This window comes from Eucyclogobius newberryi, unplaced genomic scaffold (assembly GCF_026437365.1).
Source record: "Eucyclogobius newberryi isolate DKJ021-1_F unplaced genomic scaffold, fEucNew1.0.hap1 SCAF_2, whole genome shotgun sequence".
NCBI lineage: Eukaryota > Metazoa > Chordata > Actinopteri > Gobiiformes > Gobiidae > Eucyclogobius > Eucyclogobius newberryi.
The window spans coordinates 22,283,080-22,306,876 of NW_027315834.1; the positions used below are offsets into that span (position 1 = coordinate 22,283,080).

Below are 23,797 nucleotides of genomic sequence, written 5' to 3' on the forward strand. Positions count from 1 at the left end.
CACTCGAGAGATTTATTGACCCACAAATCCACAGTACGGTATATCTCTTTACGGGTGAGCCTGATGTGAAGCAGAGCAAACACTGATGCTAAATACATACAGCAGTAAAACATATTTAAAATGCAAGAACAGTGTGGGAGTAAAGCTAATTGTCAAAAAACCTCAATTTTGATACGAAGAAATGGGCTCTATTCACAGATACAGATTCTCCAGCGATAACAATAATACCTTTTTTTGAATAGTAGACTGTCATTTTCAACACAATACAATGCTTAACTTTCTTTATGATACCATGTGCTTTTACACTCATTCCAAAACTGTTCAGGAAAGGTCAAATTGTGTGGGATTTCTTAGTATCGATACATGTTCAAATGATAATCTAGTTTCTAAACCAGTTTCAGCATCGATTAGTGTCTGATTTACGATTACGTTTGACAGCCCTAAAGCAAATAGATGTTGCTCCAAACTAACATATATGTCATTTTCACCGGGACCCTTTAACTGGGCTGGACGTCAAGAGAGAAGCACAACTGCCTTGTCCTCCTCAACTTCACAGCATGTTCAATGATCCTTTTGTATGTGTGGAAGACGGGCATAGTTCAGAGTGCATGCTTGTCCAACAAACACTGATTGTTCGTTTAGAAGGGTCGAAAGAGGCCGAATGAATGGTTGTCTTTTCCGCGCATACAAAAACCTACTATGAACATTTGTTTAATCCACAGGCTGCTGATTTATACAGTGCCTGTTGTGGTGTCACAGGCTCGCGTTGGTTTCAGTCTCAAACCTTTTTGACGTATATATTTATAAATGTTGTGACGTCCTTTACTTTGAAAAGGTCAGGATTCGAGATCATTTTATTGTTCGGAGAAAATTGTTCTCTATGTGTCAGCGGTGGAAAGTAACCAACAAAAGTAAAAGGACTGTACATAAGTAAAGGTTTTAGGTGTCCTTACTTTTTACTTATACTTTTACATTTCAGATCTTTACTTTCTACTTCTCTACATTTGTACAGGTCTAAACATGTAAAAAGTACTTATTTTCTGTTTGAGAACACCTGAAATGTCTGAGGGGTTTATTTTCAAGCACGTTCGTAGTTTGAAATAACATTGCAACAAAAATATACAAATAAATACAACTTGAAAAATCTGTTGAACAAAAATCATTCAAGTACATTTTCAAACAAATAATTTTACTTAAGTCGATTGTTTTCATATTTTGTACTTATACCAGGGTCATTTTCTTATCCTGTATCAGGACTTTTACTTAAGTAAGAATATGTAGTACTTCTTCTACCACTGGTACGCTTCAAAATTGTGCTTGTGGTTTAGTTTGCGCTACTGGGTATGAAATGTACCAGTATATAACATTTGTGGGTAGAAGAATATAGCTGTAATGTTTATTCTTTCCTCTGTGTTTGAATAGAAGTGACATGTGGAATAATTTGCTGCTTCTAATTTCCAGTGTAAAAGGCGTTTTGAGAGGGAGTGCAAAGAGGCGGACCGGGCACAGCAGTACTTTGAGAAGATGGACGCCGACATAAACGTGACTAAAGCGGACGTTGAAAAGGTATGTGCCACCTCACAAGTTTCACACGTGCCTCAGATCTTAAAACACAGCTTTGTTCACTGAAATGTGTCTGTTCACGATCACCTACTGTACCCACCGCCATTTCTCCCTCTTTCCTCCAGTCAGATAGGTCATTACACTGAGCTTGAAAGACGGAGTGTGTAGCATGTGGATGTGAGTCAAAGCTGGTATTGTCTGAGCCGCGCAGTGATGATAGCGGGACATTGTGCCCATTATCACTGTAAAACAGGCACCAGACACATGGGCTGCTGTTTGGGAACTGGCAAAAGCACAAAATCACCATGTAACTAAAAGGACAAAACAATATGAACAATTCATAATGCACTATATCTGGTATTGCAAAAGGATAGACACAAGAAAAAAATAATAACGTTGAAGCAGCGGTGCAAGAAACACAAATGTTAATCATAAAATGTCATATTGTCAACATAAAGCTCTTGTCACTTGGAGATGTACTCACAGTTGGAAGAGTAACCAAAACTAAGAGTACTGTTTCTTCAATAAAAATATTACTCAAGTAGGAATATATAATAAGTATGGTGTCCAAAAACTACTCAAAGAAGTACAATTTCTTCAGAAATTTACTAAAGTAAACTAGAGTAAATGGAACTGAGAACTACCAGCTCTGGTCACGAGGACATTTCTAATGAAACAAAGATTTAATGGAAGATTTTCATATGGTTTTCTGCCTAATTTTCTGATGTAATTGCATTACGTAGTGTAGCATATGTTGCCTGTAGCAGATGTCATTTCCTGTTGTCATGACTAATTGAAATGAGCCTCTGCACTGGGGCCTTCTGCTCGCACAGCTTCCACGGCCGGAGAGCATCTTTGGTCAGAAGTGCATGCTGCGTCTTCAGTTTTTAAGTTAAATATCAGGCTTGGACTAATTATTATGCAACTTCAAGGCAACTGCAATCATTTCCTACATTGCACAGCTCTAGGATTTGCTGCAGAAGCTGCCACAATAATCAGAATGAATGGTTAGCAATAGTTATCCTTGATTAAAACAAAAAACAAAACACATTACTGGCTAGAAATAGAAATGTTTACATGTCTCATCATTGGTCCTCACTTATATACAGTGTCTAATTGTAATGACCAGTGCAATGGATTTGGTGCCATCTGTGTTTGTTTTTGGTACTGCCACCTTATTAAAGCTGTGACATCATTGTGAGTCCAGGAAATGGTTCTATACAAACATTTTGCTTAGGTGGAAACAGATAACATATTTTTGACGTGTATGTTTGTATGATTTTATGGCATGCGCTGAAGCGAAGTTCCCAAAAGGTAGGCTCAGTGGACAAAGTGTTTTATCTGTGGGAACATGTCTGCCTTGTGTCGCGATTCACACACTCCCTTCAGACTAGACCGGGTCACTGTTAACACGCCTGTCCCGTCTGACCATGGACTGCTTCCGTTCAGTGGCTTGCCGTGTTGTATGCCAAACGTTTACTATTATATATTCTAATACTTTATTTGACTGTACGGCAGCAGCGATAGGAAGAAATCTGCCAGCGATAAGATGAATTCAAATATTTTCCACTTTCAACACAACATGTTATAGTAACCATAGTAACAATAGGGTTATTTGCAGAAAATGCCGACAGGAAGTGATGTGGTTTCAGGCTCAGTCAGGTTGCCATAGTGATAGTTTCTCAACACATCTAACTAACACATTTTACAGGAGGCAATTTGCATGTACTAACCGTCTCCTATAACATATAACATATTGTAAAACATTTATTCCATAAGAGTATGTGTCTTATTTCCTTTTTGCTGTAAATGATTCATCTGATTGCTTTTCCTTTTACATCATGTATGATTCAAACACATGTGTGACAGTGGGATACTTGGTGCGGCAATTGAATGCACTTCTAGACTGTTTCCCTCTAAAACTGAGGGATGTCAAGATTATACATTTAATTGATGATTGGGATTAAAGCGGTCACAAAATAAACATAAGAACGAGAAAATAATAATCAAGCTAGTCTCTAAATGTAAAGTACTTTCTTATTAGACTTTTTATGCGTTATAATTATTATTTTTTTCATTTGGAAAGTTTGATTTTAGAATGGAATGGTGCTCTATTAGACTTAGAAAGAAAGCTATGTAATTTCACTGTTGTTTGGTCATGGCGCCAACAATAGTGAATAATCTTACATTTGCGCTGTTTCTTCTCACAGTAATCGTAACAGTTCAATTTGATACCATGACATCCCTTCTGGGTGCTTTATGATGGTTGTACTATCTTTTTTTTTACTAAATCAGAAGGGATTACAACCACTGGCCAGAGAGTAATGAAATTCATGTGAGTGGGTGGGCAGTCCGTACGTCTGCTGCAAAGAGGAAACAAATACTAGTAGATAACTGCACTTTGCACAATGAATGTACACAGTCTCCACATGTTGTCCAACTGAGATAATCTCATGTCCATCTGCTTGCCCTTGGTTTTAATAGGCTACTCCTGCTGTGTTTCTGGCTGGTTGTGTCTCATGGCTGAAATACTAACTCCAACAATCATTCAGCACAAATCGAAATGGGACAGGCTAAAGAGGCGATCAAATCATTTTTCACTGGACTCGAGCTGATTCTTGTTTGCCACATTGCCACATTTGTTCTGACCTATTTAGTGTAGGCTAATACTAATGGTTGCTGCTCTCTGATTGAAACGTGCACCTACTACATTCACAAGCTTTATATATATGTTGGTTTGCGCATGCCTGAGCACAAGTACCGGTACTCACAGATGTGTCTCCTCCGAGCAGATTAAAGCTCTTTGTACGTGCTCCTATCCCATATGTCTGCGTTAACCTGGGGACACTGCAGGTTCACTGGGGTAAGCCTGTCTGTGATGTGTGTGTTTTGTTCCATCAGGCACGACAGCAAGCTCAGATGAGACACCAGATGGCATCGGACTGTAAGAGCGAGTACTCCTCCTACCTGCAGAAGTTCAACCAGGAGCAGAATGACCACTACTACACCCATATACCCAGTATATTCCAGGTACAAACACACTAAACATGGTTATGGTTTTGAATATTTGAAAAAATAAAGATTTATAAACTATTCATAAATATTAGAGGAATGTAACAACAAGAGTGTTGATCTATTGAAACAGAGCAAGGCATGATGGTCTATGAAGTCCACCAGCAGTGTTGTGGAATGAGAATCACAGATAAATTCCCACCTTATCAGTCATGTTGACATATAGTATCATTTTGTTTTGTCCTGTGTCTAGAAACTTCAAGACATGGAGGAGAAAAGAATTGAGAAGTTAGGAGTGTGCATGAAGACCTTTGCTGATGTGGACCGTGAGGTGCTGCCCATTGTGGAGAAGTGTTTAGACGGCATGACGAAAGCTGCAGTGTCTGTTGAGCCCAAGACTGTGAGTACACGGACTGAAAAGTGCACACACAAGGGACACAATACTCTCATGAGATGTCATTCAACCCACACCATAGAAATTGAACTGGACTGGATTGGCAAAGACTGGCAAAGACTGCAAATACAATGCATGATAGTTTACCAGTGGATTGAGAAAGTTGATACTCATTTCTAGAACTTCTGAAATTGCACACAGATGTCTGTGTGAAAGAAAATCGGCAGTGTCAAGAAATCAGATGTTGGGCGCATGGGTTGTGACAAAAACAAGACCAACCTCGGGGATAGAGGTGCATACGTATTTGTAGAGTGAGTGTATGTGAGTGTATGTATGTATGGCCTGGCTCCAAGAGGATGACTGCAGCCTGTGACTAAGTGGCAATGTAAAAAACAGTAGAGCATTATAACACACCACATGTGCTCCTTTTCCACTCTTACAGACTCGTTCATCTCTCTTGAAGTCTCTCTCCCAACGCCAGCCAGGCTCCAGCTGTTATCAGCTCTGTTAGAGACCCCACTCTCACGATTAATGTTACTTTTCCTCTATCTGTGACTTGACCTTAACATTGTGCCATAAACAGCAACACATTTCAAAATAATCTTTGGTTTTAACTTTTATCAAATTTGTATTCCTTCCCAACAACAGACTTCTTGGATGTGTTTTACCTCTTTGATATTATTTTTGGTGCGTTTGTCATTCTAACAGGACTCAAATCAGGTGGTGGAGTCGTTCAAGTCGGGGTTTGAGCCTCCAGGAGATGTCGAGTTTGAAGACTATGGACAGGCCATGAAGAGGACGGTCTCAGAAACCAGTCTGTCCAATTCCAGAGAGGTCAAAGAGAAATCCACTGGCAAAAGCAAAGGCAAACTGTGGCCTTTTATAAAGAATAAGAACAAGGTAAGATTTAGACAGTAGTTTGAAAACAAGCAGAATTAATGTTTTATAGTTTTGTTTTGAAATGCTCTATTAATTGATTATGGTTCCTTTTTTTGCCTTAGTAGGCTAAATAGTGGCATTAGTTACGATGTTTAAACTAAGCAATGCTATTTCCGTTTGCTTTTAGTGTAACTTGCATTTTTAGATATGCCATTTTATTCTTTTGATTTGCCACCACATACTTCCCTTTGCCAGTCTTGCACTGGCATTTTGCTGTCCCTTATTTTGGAGCCACCTTTCCGCAATGACAACTCACTAATATTGTATTTCCTTTGTACTTTGATCTAAGACAGATACACTAATCTCTCGACAGAGTTTTAATGTCTCCCTTGATTAACATGCTGGTGAATAATGCGTTTATTTGCTTCTGAAGAGGACACTTGGTGCAGAGCATGTGAGCGTAAGCTGGGTGTGTGGGGACGAGGCTGAAAACCGCTGATGAACTATGACGGGTTGTCGCTCTCTAATCGAAGGTCGCAAACTAACGTTGAGCAGACACACGGGCTGACTTGGGAGCTTCTCGGTGTCCTGGAAATGCATGCACAGCTTTGATTTTTCTCTTTACGGATCCTGGGTGAAATATTTAGGCCAATGGATAGCAATTCAGTTTTAGTAATGACGAACAATGGTGTCCTTGAGGCCGTGGTAAATTCAAGCTTGCATGTGACGTCTGGAAAGTTAGCATAAAGTGGATCGCCGCATGCGCTTCAAGTGTGCCGTTTGCTTTGTTGCAGCTGCTTGCTTTAACTGGTTTGACGCTACCTACCTACTCGCTCTCTGTATCATTAACATAATTTTAATTTGTCTCAATAATTTGTGTTGGTTTACAACTTGAAAGTTTTGTTTCTTTATTCTGTTTGGGATTAATTTATGTGTTGAGTTTGAATATATGTACTAGGCTTATTTATTTCGTTTTGTGTTCCCTCCTTTTCCTTTTTTATGTCTTTGTTTCCTCGTCGTTTGACCTCCTTTACGTTACTACCACGTTTTTCCTCCTGCTCCTCCTTTGTCTCCTGTCATCCGCAATGGCTCCCTCTCTTATCGGTAGCTTATGTCCCTGTTAACGTCCCCTCGCCAGCCCCCACCCGCACCCCCAGCCACATCCTCGCCCTCATCCTCTGCTGTTCCCAACGACCCCCAGTCTCCCAAGCAGCACAAGGAGCCCCTGTCCCATCGCCTCAACGACTTCATGACCTCCAAACCCAAAATACACTGCCTTCGGAGCCTGAGGCGAGGGGTAAGTGCCCAGCAGCTCTGTGTGTGTGTCTTCACCTGTGTGTCAGCTGCATAGTAACTGCGGCAGTGTATGGGTGACAGCAACATCATCTTATTGTTAAGACAGTTACCACAGTCAGCTACCACTCAACAATTCTATAATAAAAAATGAAGCTGGTCAAAATATGACAAAATGTAGGATTTAGGCTTTCTCATAGTCAGACCTGTATTCAGTGCAAACGAAACATGTCAAGGTGCGACACTGAAAACAGGGCTGACTTTAAGAAATCCTGAAGCCTATTAAAACTCTGATGAACTTAATCGGACTATAATGTAATGTAAACCAGAACAAATCCAGATCTAAACCCAAACTTAACTTAACTAAATCAGGTGGAGAAGCTAACTTGTTGTGATATCAGTATTGCGGTTCACATCAAATTTGCTGTACCAATGTAGTTTTCCCATAGTTTTGATTGATGATGATGATTTACAAACTGCCAGTCACTCATACACTGTTCTGCTGTTTTGCTTATAGCTTGCTTCTGTGGCACGTAATATCAACTCATGGTCCAAGTTTCTCATTCACCAGCGACTTGTTCCTTCATTCTTCATATTAACTGATATCTCATCACCATTCCTCTCCCCTTCAACGCTTGGATGATGCTATCAGGTTGTTCTTGCCAGTGACATGGAGGTGGCAGCTTAGATTCTATATCCCTTCCCTTAAGTAATTGTGTAAATATTATCTACATGTACTTTATTATCAGCAGTTTCAGCCGTACTGCTCCGGTCAAACTGTAGCCCTGCTTCCTGTCACACTTCAGCTGTCCCTGACCTCAGGAACCGGTGGCGTCTCGCTGGTTCCTGCCAACTTTTTCCTTTTTTTTTTTTTTTTTACAAATATATATTATTATGACGTTCACGTTTTAAATGTCAGCAGTTACTTTCATTAACATTGTTGCTACATTTGCTACAGGAGCAGTATATTTCAGTGTGTAAACAATATTGTGGTGGCGGAAGGAAAGAAAGGAGAACTTTGTGTTTTTCTAGAGCAGGTTACGTCAAACAGGAAGTGCATGTTTCTGAAAACGGAAGTGCTGAAACTGCTCTTGCAGAGAGATAAAATGACCTGTAAAATCAGGCTCATTGTGCATTGCTATATTCAGAATTACACCATTGAAGTTGACCTTACTGAAGCTTTTTAAAAAGCCTGTAAACTCATCAGTCACAAGACAATACTGACGCAAATGAAAATTCAGGACTGAAGAGATGCTCGGCTGCCAGACATATTCTTCATCTCTATTACAAAGAGCGTTGTTAGTAATACATTTGCTTAAGGCCCAATAAAACATTTGTCTTTATGTGTGTAATGCATTGTTTCTGTTCACAAAGAGACCAATGCCCAACCTTGTCCTTGTGTAGTGCATATTACTGTATATATATATATATATGCATTTGTAAGCACTGTCTATGTGAGGCTGCACATGTTGCCATAGGTGTGATAAATTGCTTTGTTGTTGGTACAAATTAAGAATATACAGTTTGTAGTAGTGACTTTAAGTTGTGATTAAGCTGTATTCTCTCTGATGATTACAACAGCCCGTATCTCCTCGCTCGCTCATTTATCACAAAGAGTTAATGAAGAGGACTCTGGGCCAACCAACACATGCTTTTGAGGCCAGACAATATTTTGTAAGTGAGTGTGGCGGACAGTGAATGGGGTTTTCCTACATCGAAGTGTCCAATACTTTGTGTGTCATTACTAAGAATAACAGACAGTAGCCTCTTTAGAAGACATGTTTTTAAGTGGCAAACCATCTCTAAAGAGCCTGTTTGTCAAAAATACAAAGGAGGCCAGTGTGTTTGTCTTGGTATTGATCACATGGTCGAGCCTGATGAGCCTGAGAAATTAGACGAATGATAAAAGATGATGATGACTTCATTCATCGCATCACATGTATCTGCTTAAGGTTTCCAGTGGCTTGCTGTGTCCTGCAGCTGTGTCAGGGCTTTTCCAGCAAACATCTCTGAGGGGTCAATTCACAGAGAGGCTCAAGCATCTGACAACAGACAAATTACCGTGTTTTTCCATCCAAACTAAGAATTAGCCCAGTGTCTTATTTTCATGGATGCTCTTTTTGTAAACGTTTGGCCAACAATAGTCGGAATTGACCCCTTTTAAGATATTTTCTTTGTTCTGTTGCACCACACTGAAGTTAAAGTGTTTTCATGTTTGTAAAAGACATTGTATACCCGTGCGTAATTGTTTGTTTAAAAAGTTGTCAATAACGTCAGAATCTTCATGTGCTGTTCAGTGGTCCAGGCTGTTTAATGTTCCCCACATATTGCCACAGTTGGAGTAATACAGTTTTTAACCTACATGTTTAACATTGTCTATAATATAACTCTCAGTGACTGTATTTATTAGTTTGCTCTTGTAGTACTGCTGGACCTGAAGAAAATGTGTTCTTGTTTATGTGTTGACCATTTGTCTCTGTTCACGTGAAGACCTGGTAATATCTTACATATCTCAAGCGCCCTCTGCTGGCACTTTAGGTAAATGCTTTTACTGCAAATGGAAGTGAAGAAGTAAAAAGCATTTCATTTAATTTTAGTTATATTTCTCTACTTGCTTTCCTGCAGTTTTATTATCATTCTTTACTTCATGCTTTGGCCTTTAACCAACATTGCATCTATCATTTTTTCATTAATGTCATACATTTTAAGTGCCAAACTTTGCAGTTGTATTCAATGGTAGAATTGCCTACAGATGGCAAAGTTTGGCAAATTAAATCCCACCATCATCCTTGGTTACAATATGTTTCTATATAAATGAGTGCTTGATGTTTTTGACTTGTGTATGTTGTCTTTTTTTCTCCTGCTCTCCGCCATTTCTCTCTCCTCTTCCCCATGAAGCTTTCTCTCAAGCTGGTAAGCATGACTGTACAGTCCCACTTCTGTTGCTGCATGAACATAGTGTGCATGTCCCGCCTCCCCAGTAACATTGTATGACGTTATGCTTTTGTTAATTACATTTAAACTGCACAAGATGGACTTCAGACCTATGTGTTTTTGTCATTTTATTGTTTTTTTTTATGTTGTTGTGTTCTCGTCATGTCCCTCCCTACCTCTGTCTCTGTGGTGCAGATCACACTCAATTCCCACGTCCGGAATCTCATTGAGGTGATCAAAAATACTCCATGTTTTATGTTCTGTCGTTTTAGTTGGCTAGTTTTTGTAGTCCTCTCTCAAATTGTTTGTCTCTGCAAAGAACACTAATCCAATTTTTGATGGTAGAAGAGATGGTATTTTGTGGTGTCCCGTTGCATGCTGTCGGTACTAAATCAAATAACGTATATATTTTTAAATGCAAGGAAAAACTGAATCATTAGCTATTATAGTCCTAATGCATTATTATAGATAGCATTCCAATATGTAATTACCTCTCATGTAAAAACAGGTGCATCTTAACATTTAATATTATGCTTTTACTGTGCATTATTTATTTTATTTTTGGCTGATTATGTAAATTATAATGAAATATTCAACTTTGTGTACAAAATGTACAAATCTGCAAGTGTAGGTGCGATGCAATTGAAATGTCTTGAGATGCTCCTGTTCATGATCCAGAAGCATGTTCTGCATGAATACTCATACATATACACATTTTACTGTGTTGCATGCCTGGTAAGTGTTGTATGCCGGGATTAAGGGTAAGACCTGCTGTTGGCCTAAATGTGCAGTGAATCCTGAACTAGCTCCACCAGGTTCCCATGGTGCAACTGTGACCCAGTCAGATTGTAGACCTTGACCTATTCAGAGAGTTCACGCAAACATCAGGTTCATTTTTTTTAGGTCACTCAGATGTGAGGTGCATCTTCATCAAGAAATGTGATCTGCCTGTTGAGTAGATTCATCTTATGCACACAGCTTTAAACTCTATAATATAATATGTCAGTAACCGTAGATAGCATATGTAACTAAACCTTTATTACATTTTGAGTACATTTTGAGTACAAATTTAACTGATTAGGTTAAGGTCAACAGATAACAGGAACTACAGTATCTTCCTCTAAATGTTGTTTAATTTGCAGCATTCTTAAAACATGAATCTCATAAACACCCCCAAAATGCTTAAACTAAGAGAAGATAGTGCACAGAGTAGTAAATTGTCCAAATTATAAAAATAATTATAAATCAGTGAATCACATTTAACTATGAGAAACTTTGTATGTTTCTTAAAACAATTTTTTTGCTCTTGGTTTGTTTTCTCAGGGATCTGGTTCAGAGGACTTCAGCCATCTTCCCCCTGAGCAGAGGAGAAAGAAATTGCAAGGAAAGATAGAGGATATAAATAAGGACATCCAGAAAGAAATGGACACGAGGTAACTTAAATATTTGTGTAAAAAATGCATCTTCTGCTGAATGCACTCTGAGGGGATTTTGCTTTATTTTTCGCTGGCTCATCGCGGTTCTAACATGAATAATTTCTTCTTCCAGGGACGGACTTCTGAAGATGAAAGACGTGTATGTAAAGAACCCCCAAATGGGTGATCCCGCCAGCGTTGACCCACGGCTAGCAGAAATCGGACAGACTATTGAAAAACTGCAGTCTGAAGTTCAGAAATTTGAGGTTTGTGGCAATTGGTGATCTCATATTTGGATTTGTTACTCCTGGAAAGGCTGTGTTGTTTGGTTTCGCCGTGACAGTAAATAATGAAAAGGCTCTGACACATCTTGAGCTGGAAACGGTCCAGACAGAGAGGCCTCCAGTTCTCCCATATTTGGATATTTGCAGCTGGGGAGAGAGGCCCGTTTCAGGACAAAGGGATGAATACTGTGCCTAAATAGGATGTACTAGACGCTGTGTAAAACGTACTGCAATAAGTTGCCAGTCGTATGCAACTAGGGATGACGCAACATTCAATTTTTGTGTTACGATTATTGTGACAACAAACAACACGATTTAATGATCGTTCACATTTACTGAGACCATAAAGAAAATATTGTGAAATCGTACATTTTCTTTAATTACCATTGTCGAGCTCATTACTATTTCTCAAGTTTGTGACCATCTTTACAAAATTAAGATTTCTGAATGACAAAATAAAGTTAATGTGACAAAAACATAGCCAGAAATATATAGCATTTACATTAGTTTCAGGCATAAGGATTAATTCCTAATTTGAAGGATTTGACATGGCAATGGTCCACGTTATTAGAGCTATAGAGTAATTCGAATGAAATTGTATATCTTTTAAATGGGGAAATGTTTTCCCTAAATCCGAGAAGGGTCTGGTTGCAGCCGGTGGGTAGTGCCACATCTGGTTTGGTTTAACGCCGAACTAACTAACCTTAACCCTAACCTTACCCAAATTAATATATATATATATATATATATATATATATATTGAATTAAAAACTCTGAATTTTGCTTCTAAAATGGTCACTATTATTATTTATTTATTTCCAAATTGTGACTTGAATAATCACAATAATTTATTAACTGAATAATCTTGACAGCCCTACAGGGAACATTTACATTCACATTGTAAAAGAAAAATTGCATATTACATTTATCAGCAACAAATTAAGAGGACTTGAAATAACATGCAATGTTTATAAAAGTGCTCTCAGGCTATTTACAGCATTCATACAACACATGTTTGTGTGTTTCAGGGTTGGTTAGCAGAAGTTGAAGAAAGAATGCCTTCCAAAAGCGATTCACACAGAAGAAGTGTAATTTATGAAACACAAAATAACACAACGACAGTGAGCAACAACTGTGCACAGGATAGAGAGAGGTATGTTAAATTAAATAAAGTAGATAAACGTGGCATAGAAGAGTATGTTTTCACAGCGTATTTTACTATGTGTGTGTATTGGCCCTTGAGCAGCCCGGACGGCAGTTACACAGAGGAGCAGAACTCAGAGACTCAAGTCAAAGTCAGCACCAACCCGGTCCCCACGTCCTCCACACCAGACGATGACGACGAGTTTGACGAGGAGGAGACACTGCCCACCATTGGCACCTGTAAAGCTCTTTACCCTTTCGAAGGTACATATGAAGTGCAAATTTTATAACGTATGATGCATGTGTTGTTTAGTTGACAGTGACATCATTCAAATTAGTTACCGTAGTCATGTAAGTCCACATTTTTAGTCTTACTTAAGGTGCACTGCATGTATCTTTTCTGTTTACATGGAGACGTTTCTTTCTTTTTCTGGAACGTTTCACATGGCATTTTTTGCTAAGAAAAAATCTTGAAAAACATCCATTCTTTCTGTGAGCGGGTTTGCCTCTCCACAGGTCTGGCTTGTAACTTGACCTGGCCACTGGTCTCCATAGAGATATATAAGCTCTGGGTGCGTACATTTACCACATCAAAAATGGAGTCTAAACTCAGACTAAACCCAAACTAAACCCGGACTAGACCAGAACGGAAAAAATGACGAGAATACACATTAGGACTAAAGCACCCTTAATGCCATACTGTGGAACATTTCAGACAAAGCAGTAACATATACACAGAGATAAGCACAAGAAAGGTTACGTAGTGCACTTTAAGTTTGATTTGGGTTATTGACAATATCGATTGCATGTAATAAAAATCCTAACTAAACTCATTCTCGATTTAAAGTGGTGTGATATTCCAGTGCAATTCTCAGCAAATGTGTTGTGTTTTCAGGCAAAAATGAGGGCACTATAGCGATCGCAGAAGGGGAGCTGCTATATGTAATAGAACAAGACAAAGGCGACGGCTGGACTCGAGTGCGCAGAAACGAGGAGGAGGAAGGATATGTTCCTACAACCTACGTTGAGGTCTTTTTGGAAACAAATGCCAAAGGTGCTATGACATACATTTAACTGAGCAAGTCTGTTTTTGTTTGCAACAGCCTGGACTAGTCTGTTCCCAGGAATGTCACTGCTAGCTCAGAAACAATGCTTTATTGGAGGGACGTGCCAGTCAGATTTGTATATGTGCCTCAAGACAATCTGGGCAGTATTATTGTAAACATTTTCTACTTGAATGTTATTCATGTGGAGCTAGGAGTCATTCAACTAGTGCCACCTAGTGTTCATAGAATATCACTAATGCTTTAATGTAAAATTTGCTTAGATATTTACAATTTATTTCACCTACTCCAATAGTTCTGCTTTGATATGATTTTAAATAGTTATTGCAAGTACTTTTATGCACTTTTTTTACATTCTGCAGATCAAAATGTAAGCTATTGGGTTTTGGTAACGTGTAACCAGTACAAATGCATGCTACTTCTGTACAATCATGCAAATAGAAAAGCATTTTCAATCTGCTGTAAAATAGCACAAAAGAAAGATATTTTTGTAGAAAAATATTGAATAATTAACAAAACGTTTGTGTGGCATGCTGTAAAAAAACACAACAGTAAGACAAGGCTTTGTAGATCAGTTACATGTAATTTTATACAATAGCATTGCTGTATTTACTTCTAATAATGATAGTTGTGACTTGTGAGCTGTTCTGGTCCTTTTTTCCAGGCCTTTGGTAAAGGAATAAAGACCTAAATTAGTGTACTGTTAAACGGTGAGACGGGGCTGATAGAAGTGATCATGTGCTTGACTGCATGGTCTCTTGGAACAGCTTTACAGTGTGGGCCAATAAAAAGCATGTTGTGTCTGGCCTCTGTAACAACACACATACAGACAACGTTGTCTACTTTATGTAGAATTCATTAGCAAAATTTACTTCTGACCTTAAATGCTTATAAGTTTTGGTGGCTTATAACTGGCACAGCACGGGGTTTTGTGGGAGTAATAACTGATACATAAGGGCATCTCATTGTGTAAGAGCAGTATGTGATATCTTGCATGCTGAGCAACTCCTTTGAGTGAAGCTGCCCATGATGATAGTTTCAGCATGTGACAAAGCCACTTAAAAACATGGTAATCAGCTGACATTTTTAATATGAATATACTGTAAGATTTTTCAGTTTTTTTTGTTATCTAATTTTATGTACTTTTTGAATTGCAGATTCCTTGAAGTCAGCGTGAGGTTGGCTGAGGAATGGCAGGGCAAGCAGTCTTGGAGAAAAACAACCACTTTCTTCAAATGCACAAAAAGTGTGCCTAATGTCAACTAAGTCTAAACAATTTCAGTTTTGCCTAACCATTTCAAAAACTACAGAAAACAATTTCTGAGAGAAACAATCTTTCGTATTCCTAACATCGTTAGCACTCACAAGCACAAATTTAGCATTTTGCTTTGCTTTAAATAAACTAACTCTGCTTGAAAATTGACCACCCCTCCCTCTGTATACTTTTCGCTTTTTTGCACACACACTGGACAGAGGGTGTGGTTGGAGAATGGACAATAACCAACGTAAATATAAATAAGAGTAACAGGAAGAATTCATGTGCCACCTTCATCTGGCAGTGTGTTTGTGAGGAAGTCATTCCAACCATTAAGATATTATTGCATCCTGAGATACTTTTGCTGGTTGTGGCTAATCTATAAAATACTGTATGCTTTATTTATACCAGATTGTATGACTTTGTTTTAAATGGAAAACCTTTATGCATAGAAAGATGTTCTGGCATCTGTTTTGTGACTTGAATTGCCATCACACACTGGTTAAATTAACAATGTCGGTGTAATCCCTCATTCGTCCAGGAGTGTTCCATTGTAGAAAAAGGTTCAGTTGTAGTCATCTGGACTCTCAATCCAAGAGTCATTGTCAATCTGCGAATTTAGACCGGGAACTCAGATATTTATTCTATTCTGTGGTAAGCCCTGCCCACTGGGCGGGGGTCCCGCCCCCTCCTGAAGTAAAAGAAAAAGTTGGGTTAATTAGTCTCCCTTTTGTCCCTGGCTCTCTCTTTCTCTTCCCTGAGTACCTGATTAGCATCCGAATGTCCTGGACCTCTATCTCTCCAGGGATTCAAAATTCCATTATAGACTACAGACAGATTGAATCTTAACCCTCCATTCCTGTTTAAAGATGGTCTTTCTTTTTTAACAAAAATAGCCTCTTTAACTCCTCTTTCAAACCATCGTTTCTCCCTGCTTAGAATCGTCACCTTTAGTCCATTAAAGGACAGTAAACAAGAGGCTAGCTTGATAGAAAACAAAGAGGTGTAAGTTTCTGTTGAAACAAACACATTTTTCTTTTACTTCAGGAGGGCCCGCCCGAGGGGCAGGGCTTACCACAGAATAGAATAATTATCTGAGTTCTCGGTCTAAATTCGCTTATTGACAATGACTCTTGGATGAGTCGAAATGTTTTGTTTTTTCTAAAACTTGAGTCCAGATGACTACAACTGAACCTTTTTCTACAATTAAATTAACAATGCCACTTTATGTATTTACAGGATCCCCAAATCACAGATCATGCACAACATTATGACCATTGGTGTCATCTTGTTGTTTTTGATTGGTGTTAGTTTGTTTACAGTCTTCCTGTCTAGTATACGGGCACAGCGTATGGTATAGAGTTAATGTCATTGCAGTAGGACATGATTCATTGCCTGTCTGTGGTATGTGTGTTCCATAAAATATGAAGATTTTCCACCACTCCTTTGAACTTCATGTTTTGTGTCACTTGTCTCTTTTCTCTGACCACACCCCTCTTTTTTATACCTATTTAAAGACCCCTACATGTTTTACCCCCTTCCATCACAAGCTGCTTCTGCTTGTGCACTTCTATACATTTGGCAGGGGGTCTTTCAGCATTGTGATTTGCTGCATGCTTGCCCTGTCTTCCTCCTTGCCCCTCTGCTGTGGCAAACCCAGTCCGTATCGGCTCTTTCTTTTACGTTAACTCTCATTGCCTGGTCAAGCTGTTTTGAATTAATCTGGAAACCACTGATTCTGGTTATATGCCTGTGGAAATACTCCATGTTTAGTTTCAGACGGCATGTTTCCCTGTTTTTTTCTCCAGTGTTCTTCTTTTCCTCCAGTGTTCTACCTATCCTGCAAGGTCGTTGTCTGGGAGGTTTTATGCATAAATTGATTTTTTCTTTATTTTGTTTTAATAAGTACACAGAATGGTATGTGTGTAAATGTTACTATTGTAAGTTATGATCAGGGTGTTTATGCAAGTTGATGTTTGTTCGTAATCGTAACTTGGTTTGGACACAATTAAGTTTGTTATCTACTGTATATGAAAATATACTGTGATCTTTTAGTTTCCAGAATGACCAGATGTTGCTCTTAGAGCCATAATAACCAGTTTATCACTGAGAGATTTTGTTTAATAGTGAACGTTTGTTCACAGATTATTATTTTTTCTCAAAGGCACATAGATTCCAGTCAACCTTTTAAACCTTTATTTTTTGATAAATGTATCTTTGTTTTAGCCCAGAACGTACTGCCTATAATATAAGTAAAATTTACAATGTTTTGTATTTTGGATGAAGCCATTAATGTGTTTATCAAAGTCATTCATCATGTTCTATTAACTCTTGTATTAACATTTGTAGAGGTGGTAGAAATATTGACCTTCTGGAAGGATTGATCAAACCCCTGCTGTGCCATAGAATCAAGCTTAATTTGTCTGTTTGTCTTTTTGCAAACCAATGAATGACAATATAACAAGCAACATGTTTTTGACAATGCATAGGCCAAAATACAGACGCTATTTGTAGCAGATGCCGAAACAACCAGACCATGTCCTTTTATCCATGTCCCAGAATAATTATGTACAGTGGAAATGGAGGAATTGAACCAGAGAGAGTATATGTGAATATATAAAGTTTTAAATGGAAACATCTATTTTAACTATTGAGAGTCTTACCAATACTTTATCTGCTTTGCAAAGTAAGACTTGTTTTCTTTTGTGAGGTCTACCAAATGGTGTCTTAGCACTTTTCGTTATGTCCATTTGGTTGGCCATGCTTGTGTTTCAGAGCACTGAATACTTTGTATTGTGTTTACCGTGCCAATTAAATATGCCTGAAAATAAAATGCGTCATGTCTTTTTACAATGTACCAGTTCTACAATCATCTAAACAAGAGTCTGGTTGTGGCCCCCCATTTGACAGGCCGACCGAGGAAGCAAAAACAGACTGTCCTCTAGAGAAGTGAGCCGTTTATTCATCATCATTTACATGGTTGTTTTAAAAATGACAAATACTCAAAGGGGGGTTGGAGCTCCTTACCTAAGAAAATCGGAATTTCTGGTATTCTGCTGCTTTTTAGGTTAAATATGTTTCCACATTATTTGAATGGGCTACACAAAATGTCACAGGCTAATTATTTATTCTGCAGAGCATATTCTATTAAAACAAAAATATGAATCGTCTTACACTATTAACAAGTTTGACTTACCGCTTATCAATTGTTCTCTCACAGCCAATATATGTAAAAAATCACTTTTCCTATTCTTTGAGGTGGTTAATATTGTAATGTGTGAGCTACTTTGTCCAAGTAATTTGTGGGAGTAGGAGACAATTCATAAAAGAGGAGTTTTACTGATGAGCACTAGGGGGCAGTCTTGTTTCATAATACTGAGTGGTAGTGACATGACTGCAAAGAAATTTCCATTTTGTTGCTTTTTTTCTTCCAAACAGTAAAAAGGCAGCCCTTTTGTGCCTTCTAAATAGTCAAACATATTAGATCCAAATCCAAAAGTTTGCTTTTGCATTCAATTTGTCCTCTCATTTGATAAGATGTTTCCCATTGAGGAGCTCTTTTCGACCTGTTCCAGAGACACGTCAAACAGCAGTGTTCGTAAAGAGCTTGACCCTGAGCATGATCCGGTCTGCAGGGTTGACTACGACCACCTGAGCTACAGCTGCTATATCCCAAACTGCCTCTCTCTAATATGGAGGCGTGCTGTGGAGCAGATGCAGCCCTCACATCCCACATGCACTTCCAAACACTGTTGTTGACCTTTGACCCACTGTAGGCAGGCTGCAGCACCATGAAGCTGAAACGGCTTAGGAAAATTGATGATGGTAATTTACAGCAAACTGCCCACTGAATGCCATCAGTGTTTCATTTTTAATTTAGGTTTGTCTCGGTGTTGAGAATGACATTCCTGCATCAAAAACACACCTGCAGCTATGTTTTGTTCCATTTGCGCTGCTGTAACCCTGCACATTTAGGGCGTTGACAGCTTGAGAACTCAGAGCACTCACCAAGCCTTTTTTTGTGGTTGTAATTTGATTGTAATACAGGAAGCTCCTCTGTGTTTTTAAAGTGCACCTCAAAACTCAAATGGACTTTACCACACAGCCAATCACTTAAATTTCAATTCAATTTAATTTATTTTTGTAACGGCCAAATTCACATCAACAGTTGCCTCTGAGGGCGAAAATACCAGAATGAATGCCAGCTGCTCTTAATTTTTGCCTTTTTGAACAACTCCACAACTTTGTGCCCTAACTGTGAACCAGTGTACCTGAAACATCGGCATGCCTGAAACACCGGTGTACCTGAAACACCGGCATGCCTGAAACACCGGCGTACCTGAAACACCGGCGTACCTGAAACACCGGCGTACCTGAAACACCGGTGTACCTGAAACACCAGTGTACCTGAAACACCAGTGTACATGAAACACCGGCGTACCTGAAACACCAGTGTACCTGAAACACCGGTGTACCTGAAACACCGGCGTACCTGAAACACCGGCGTGCCTGAAACACCGGCGTACCTGAAACACCGGCGTACCTGAAACACCGGCGTACCTGAAACACCGGTGTACCTGAAACACCGGCATGCCTGAAACACCAGAATGCCTGAAACACCAGCGTACCTGAAACACCGGTGTACCTGAAACACCGGCGTACCTGAAACACCGGCGTACCTGAAACACCGGTGTACCTGAAACACCGGCGTACCTGAAACACCGGTGTACCTGAAACACCGGCGTGCCTGAAACACCAGTGTACCTGAAACACCGGCGTGCCTGAAACACCGGCGTACCTGAAACACCGGCGTACCTGAAACACCGGTGTACCTGAAACACCGGCGTGCCTGAAACACCGGTGTACCTGAAACACCGGCGTGCCTGAAACACCAGCGTACCTGAAACACCGGTGTACCTGAAACACCGGTGTACCTGAAACACCGGCGTACCTGAAACACCGGTGTACCTGAAACACCGGCGTACCTGAAACACCGGTGTACCTGAAACACCGGCGTGCCTGAAACACCAGCGTACCTGAAACACCAGTGTACCTGAAACACCGGCGTGCCTGAAACACCAGTGGGGTATGGTCATGTGTGCTTTGAAACTAAACATGTCTGTGACCAAAAAAGGAAGCCAAACAATCACAATTGCCAAATTTGACCAGACAGTAGCACGGGTAATATTTGCACTTTAAAGGTACCATTTATTTGACTATAAGGTCTGATTAGGTCATGTTTTAATAGGTGGTGTGCCGGGGTATATTTTCAACCAAAGAGTGAGCAAAAAGAGTTGAAGACATTGCCTCAGAGCACAAATACTTTCAGCTGCCTTTGTTTATTTGTAAAAATGAAGAGGGAGTGGCCTATTTAGGCCCGAGCGCCACAAGCTGGCGAGAGGCCTATTAATCTCGTAAGGCCGTGCGAAGCACGGCTGCGAAAGTGCGCACGTAGTGCGCACGAAATCGAGCGCACTACGTGCGCACTCCTTCACTCATGCACGCCCCGTGCATACTAATTAGTAGTAGGAAAATGGAACATCACCGTTGTAAACGGGCGAAGCCCGTGCAAAAGTGCGCACTAAACGAGCATTTTACATTGAGATGACGACCGCGAAGCGTCATATAAAGCACTCATTTGCGCTAAGTAGCTCACGAATACGTTCCCCATCTCTTGCATGTTCCGTGCATATAAGCATGTAATGCAAAAATTTAACATTATTACTGTATAGAGGGCCAAAAACACAAAGTGGGCGGAGCCCACTCAAAATTAACGAAAGTACCCGTCAGTGACCAGGGACCCACACCATGAGGTAGGAAAGCGCGAGCGCTTTCCGAAAATGTATAGTTTATGATATTTGAAAAATGGGAAACATTGTTTTCGCATCGGAATATTATTCTTTCTTTCTTTCTTTCTTTCTTCTCGGGACCAACCCCCCTATTTTTCACCCAGTGAACATTGACGAAAAGTCACAAAAATTTGCACACCTCTAAAAATCGTGCCTCTCTACATTCTGGCTATTTCCTTTTTCTAAAATTAAAAAAATTGGCGCGTCAGCGCCCCCAAATGTACCAAAAATGCATTGAGAGATGGGAAATGACCCCAAAAAAAAATCTGATCGTAGAATCATGAAATTTGGCGCAGAGGTAGATAGTGACAAGAGAAGTAAAAAATATTATCACGGCAATGCCGTCCGCCCAACCAAATGTCGGCCATATTGCTTCAAAAATGGCTAAACATGACTTCGGAGTTTTTCCAAACGTCGTACTTTTACGAACTCCTCCCAGGGCGTTGGCCCTAAAAAGCTGAAATTTGGTGAAAATGCTACTGAGGAGTGGGACATCAAAAGTTATCCAAATTACATTGATACCTGTCACGGTCTCTGTGCGGCGAAGCCGCAAACTGTAGCAAGAATTTCAGAAAACTCCCAAATTTAACATTTCTGCCGTTTGCGCAGATAAAGTCCGAATTGTGTCAAATTAGAATCAGTTGTTAAACTCTTTGCCCTAAACCTACTTGAAGTGAAATAAATTAATTTGGAGCCACAGCGCCCCCTACAGATTTTATATGGAGGTTAAATATTTAGTTTTGCAAAATTATATGAAATTTGACACACAACTCAATTTTGGCATCCCCATCAAAAAAGTCAATGAGACCCATGTCATAATTGTTATGGCTTTGCCGTAACGATGACCGAAACCTTCCATGTTATTCCAATGGGGAAATCGCCAGAACATGTTTACACTTTAGACTTTCACAAACTCCTCTTAGGGCGTCAGCCCTATTAACCTGAAATTTGGTGAGACTCATCTTCAGGGGTGGACCATCAAAAGTTATCCACATTTTTATTCAAAGAGTCACGGTGTCTGTGCGGCAAAGCCGCACATTTTGCCAAGAATTCAAAATAAAATTGCTTTTTGATGGTAAAACAAAGGGGAGAAGATGTGACAGCGTCACAGATTCAGCAGTAGGCGTAATAAAAGGACAATTGGGGCGCGTTAGCGCCCCCTCCTCTTGCGGCGTGGCGGCGGCGTGGCGGCGGCGTGGCGGCGGCGGCGTGGCGGCGGCGGCGTGGCGGCGGCGGCGTGGCGAGGGCCGATCATTGCCGCTTGCGGCTATATTTAGGCCCGAGCGCCACAAGCTGGCGAGAGGCCTATTAATCTCGTAAGGCCGTGCGAAGCACGGCTGCGAAAGTGCGCACGTAGTGCGCACGAAATCGAGCGCGAAGCGCTCGCCCACTTCCAAACACTCACTAACGCACTCCTCCACTCATGCACGCCCCGTGCATACTAATTAGTTGTAGGAAAATGGAACATTACCGTTGTAAACGGGCGAAGCCCGTGCAAAAGTTCGCACTAAACGAGCACTTTACATTGGCCCATATAACCCATATAAAGCACTCATTTGCGCTAAGTAGCTCACGAATACGTTCCCCATCTCTTGCATGTTCCGTGCATATAAGCATGTAATGCAAAAATTGAACATTATTACTGTATAGAGGGCCAAAAACACAAAGTGGGCGGAGCCCACTCAAAATTATCGAAAGTACCCGTCAGTGACCAGGGACCCACACCATGAGGTAGGAAAGCGCGAGCGCTTTCCGAAAATGTATAGTTTATGATATTTGAAAAATGGGAAACATTGTTTTCGCATCGGAATATTATTATTTCTTTCTTTCTTTCTTTCTTCTTCTTCTCGGGACCAACCCCCCTATTTTTCACCCAGTGAACATTGACGAAAAGTCACAAAAATTTGCACACCTCTAAAAATCGTGCCTCTCTACATTCTGGCTATTTCCCTTTTCTAAAATAAAAAAATTGGCGCGTCAGCGCCACCAAATGTACCAAAAATGCATTGAGAGATGGGAAATGACCCAAAAAAAATCTGATCGTAGAATCATGAAATTTGGCGCAGAGGTAGATGGTGACAAGAGAAGTAAAAAATATTATTACGGCAACGCCGTCCCCCGAACCAAATGTCGGCCATATTGCTTCAAAAATGGCTAAACATGACTTCGGAGTCTTTCCAAACGTCGTACTTTTACGAACTCCTCCCAGGGCGTTGGCCCTAAAAAGCTGAAATTTGGTGAAAATGCTACTGAGGAGTGGGACATCAAAAGTTATCCAAATTACATTGATACCTCTCACGGTCTCTGTGCGGCGAAGCCGCAAACTGTAACTAAAATTTCAGAAATCTCCCATATTTAAAATTTCTGCCGTTTGCGCAGATAAAGTCCGAATTGCGTCAAATTAGAATCAGTTGTTAAACTCTTTGCCCTAAACCTACTTGAAGTGAAATAAATTCATTTGGCGCCACAGCGCCCCCTACAGATTTTATATGGAGGTTAAATGTTTAGTTTTGCGAAATTATATGAAATTTGACACATAACTCAATTTTAGCATCCCCATCAAAAAAGTCAATGAGACCCATGTCATAATTGTTATGGCGTTGCCGTAACGATGACCGAAACCTCCCATGTTATTCCAATGGGGCCAGAACATGTTTACACTTTAGACTTTCACAAACTCCTCCCAGGGCGTCAGCCCTATTAACCTGAAAT

General features: G+C 40.0%; 1 protein-coding gene across 28 annotated transcripts in view; it reads left to right on the plus strand.

Moving 5' to 3' along the window:
• The window catches only part of fnbp1b (formin binding protein 1b), a 37,963-nt gene extending 19,894 nt beyond the window's left edge, over positions 1-18,069 (plus strand). For 5 of the 28 annotated variants that reach the window (XM_072454511.1, XM_072454508.1, XM_072454496.1 and 2 more), the window contains exons 6-20: positions 1,462-1,566; positions 2,863-2,877; positions 4,465-4,593; positions 4,829-4,975; positions 5,678-5,869; positions 6,957-7,145; positions 8,723-8,815; positions 10,040-10,054; positions 10,271-10,306; positions 11,399-11,508; positions 11,624-11,756; positions 12,803-12,927; positions 13,021-13,181; positions 13,813-13,971; positions 15,139-18,069. In XM_072454511.1, coding sequence (XP_072310612.1) covers positions 1,462-1,566; positions 2,863-2,877; positions 4,465-4,593; positions 4,829-4,975; positions 5,678-5,869; positions 6,957-7,145; positions 8,723-8,815; positions 10,040-10,054; positions 10,271-10,306; positions 11,399-11,508; positions 11,624-11,756; positions 12,803-12,927; positions 13,021-13,181; positions 13,813-13,971; positions 15,139-15,158 — 1,629 coding nt within the window. In that variant the 3' untranslated portion in view covers positions 15,159-18,069. Of the gene's footprint in view, positions 1-1,461; positions 1,567-2,862; positions 2,878-4,464; positions 4,594-4,828; positions 4,976-5,677; positions 5,870-6,956; positions 7,146-8,722; positions 8,816-10,039; positions 10,055-10,270; positions 10,307-11,398; positions 11,509-11,623; positions 11,757-12,802; positions 12,928-13,020; positions 13,182-13,812; positions 14,542-15,138 lie in introns of those variants that run through there. The other 23 variants (XM_072454497.1, XM_072454504.1, XM_072454498.1 and 20 more) reach the window with 22 other exon arrangements.
• Positions 18,070-23,797: the final 5,728 nt, after the last annotated feature.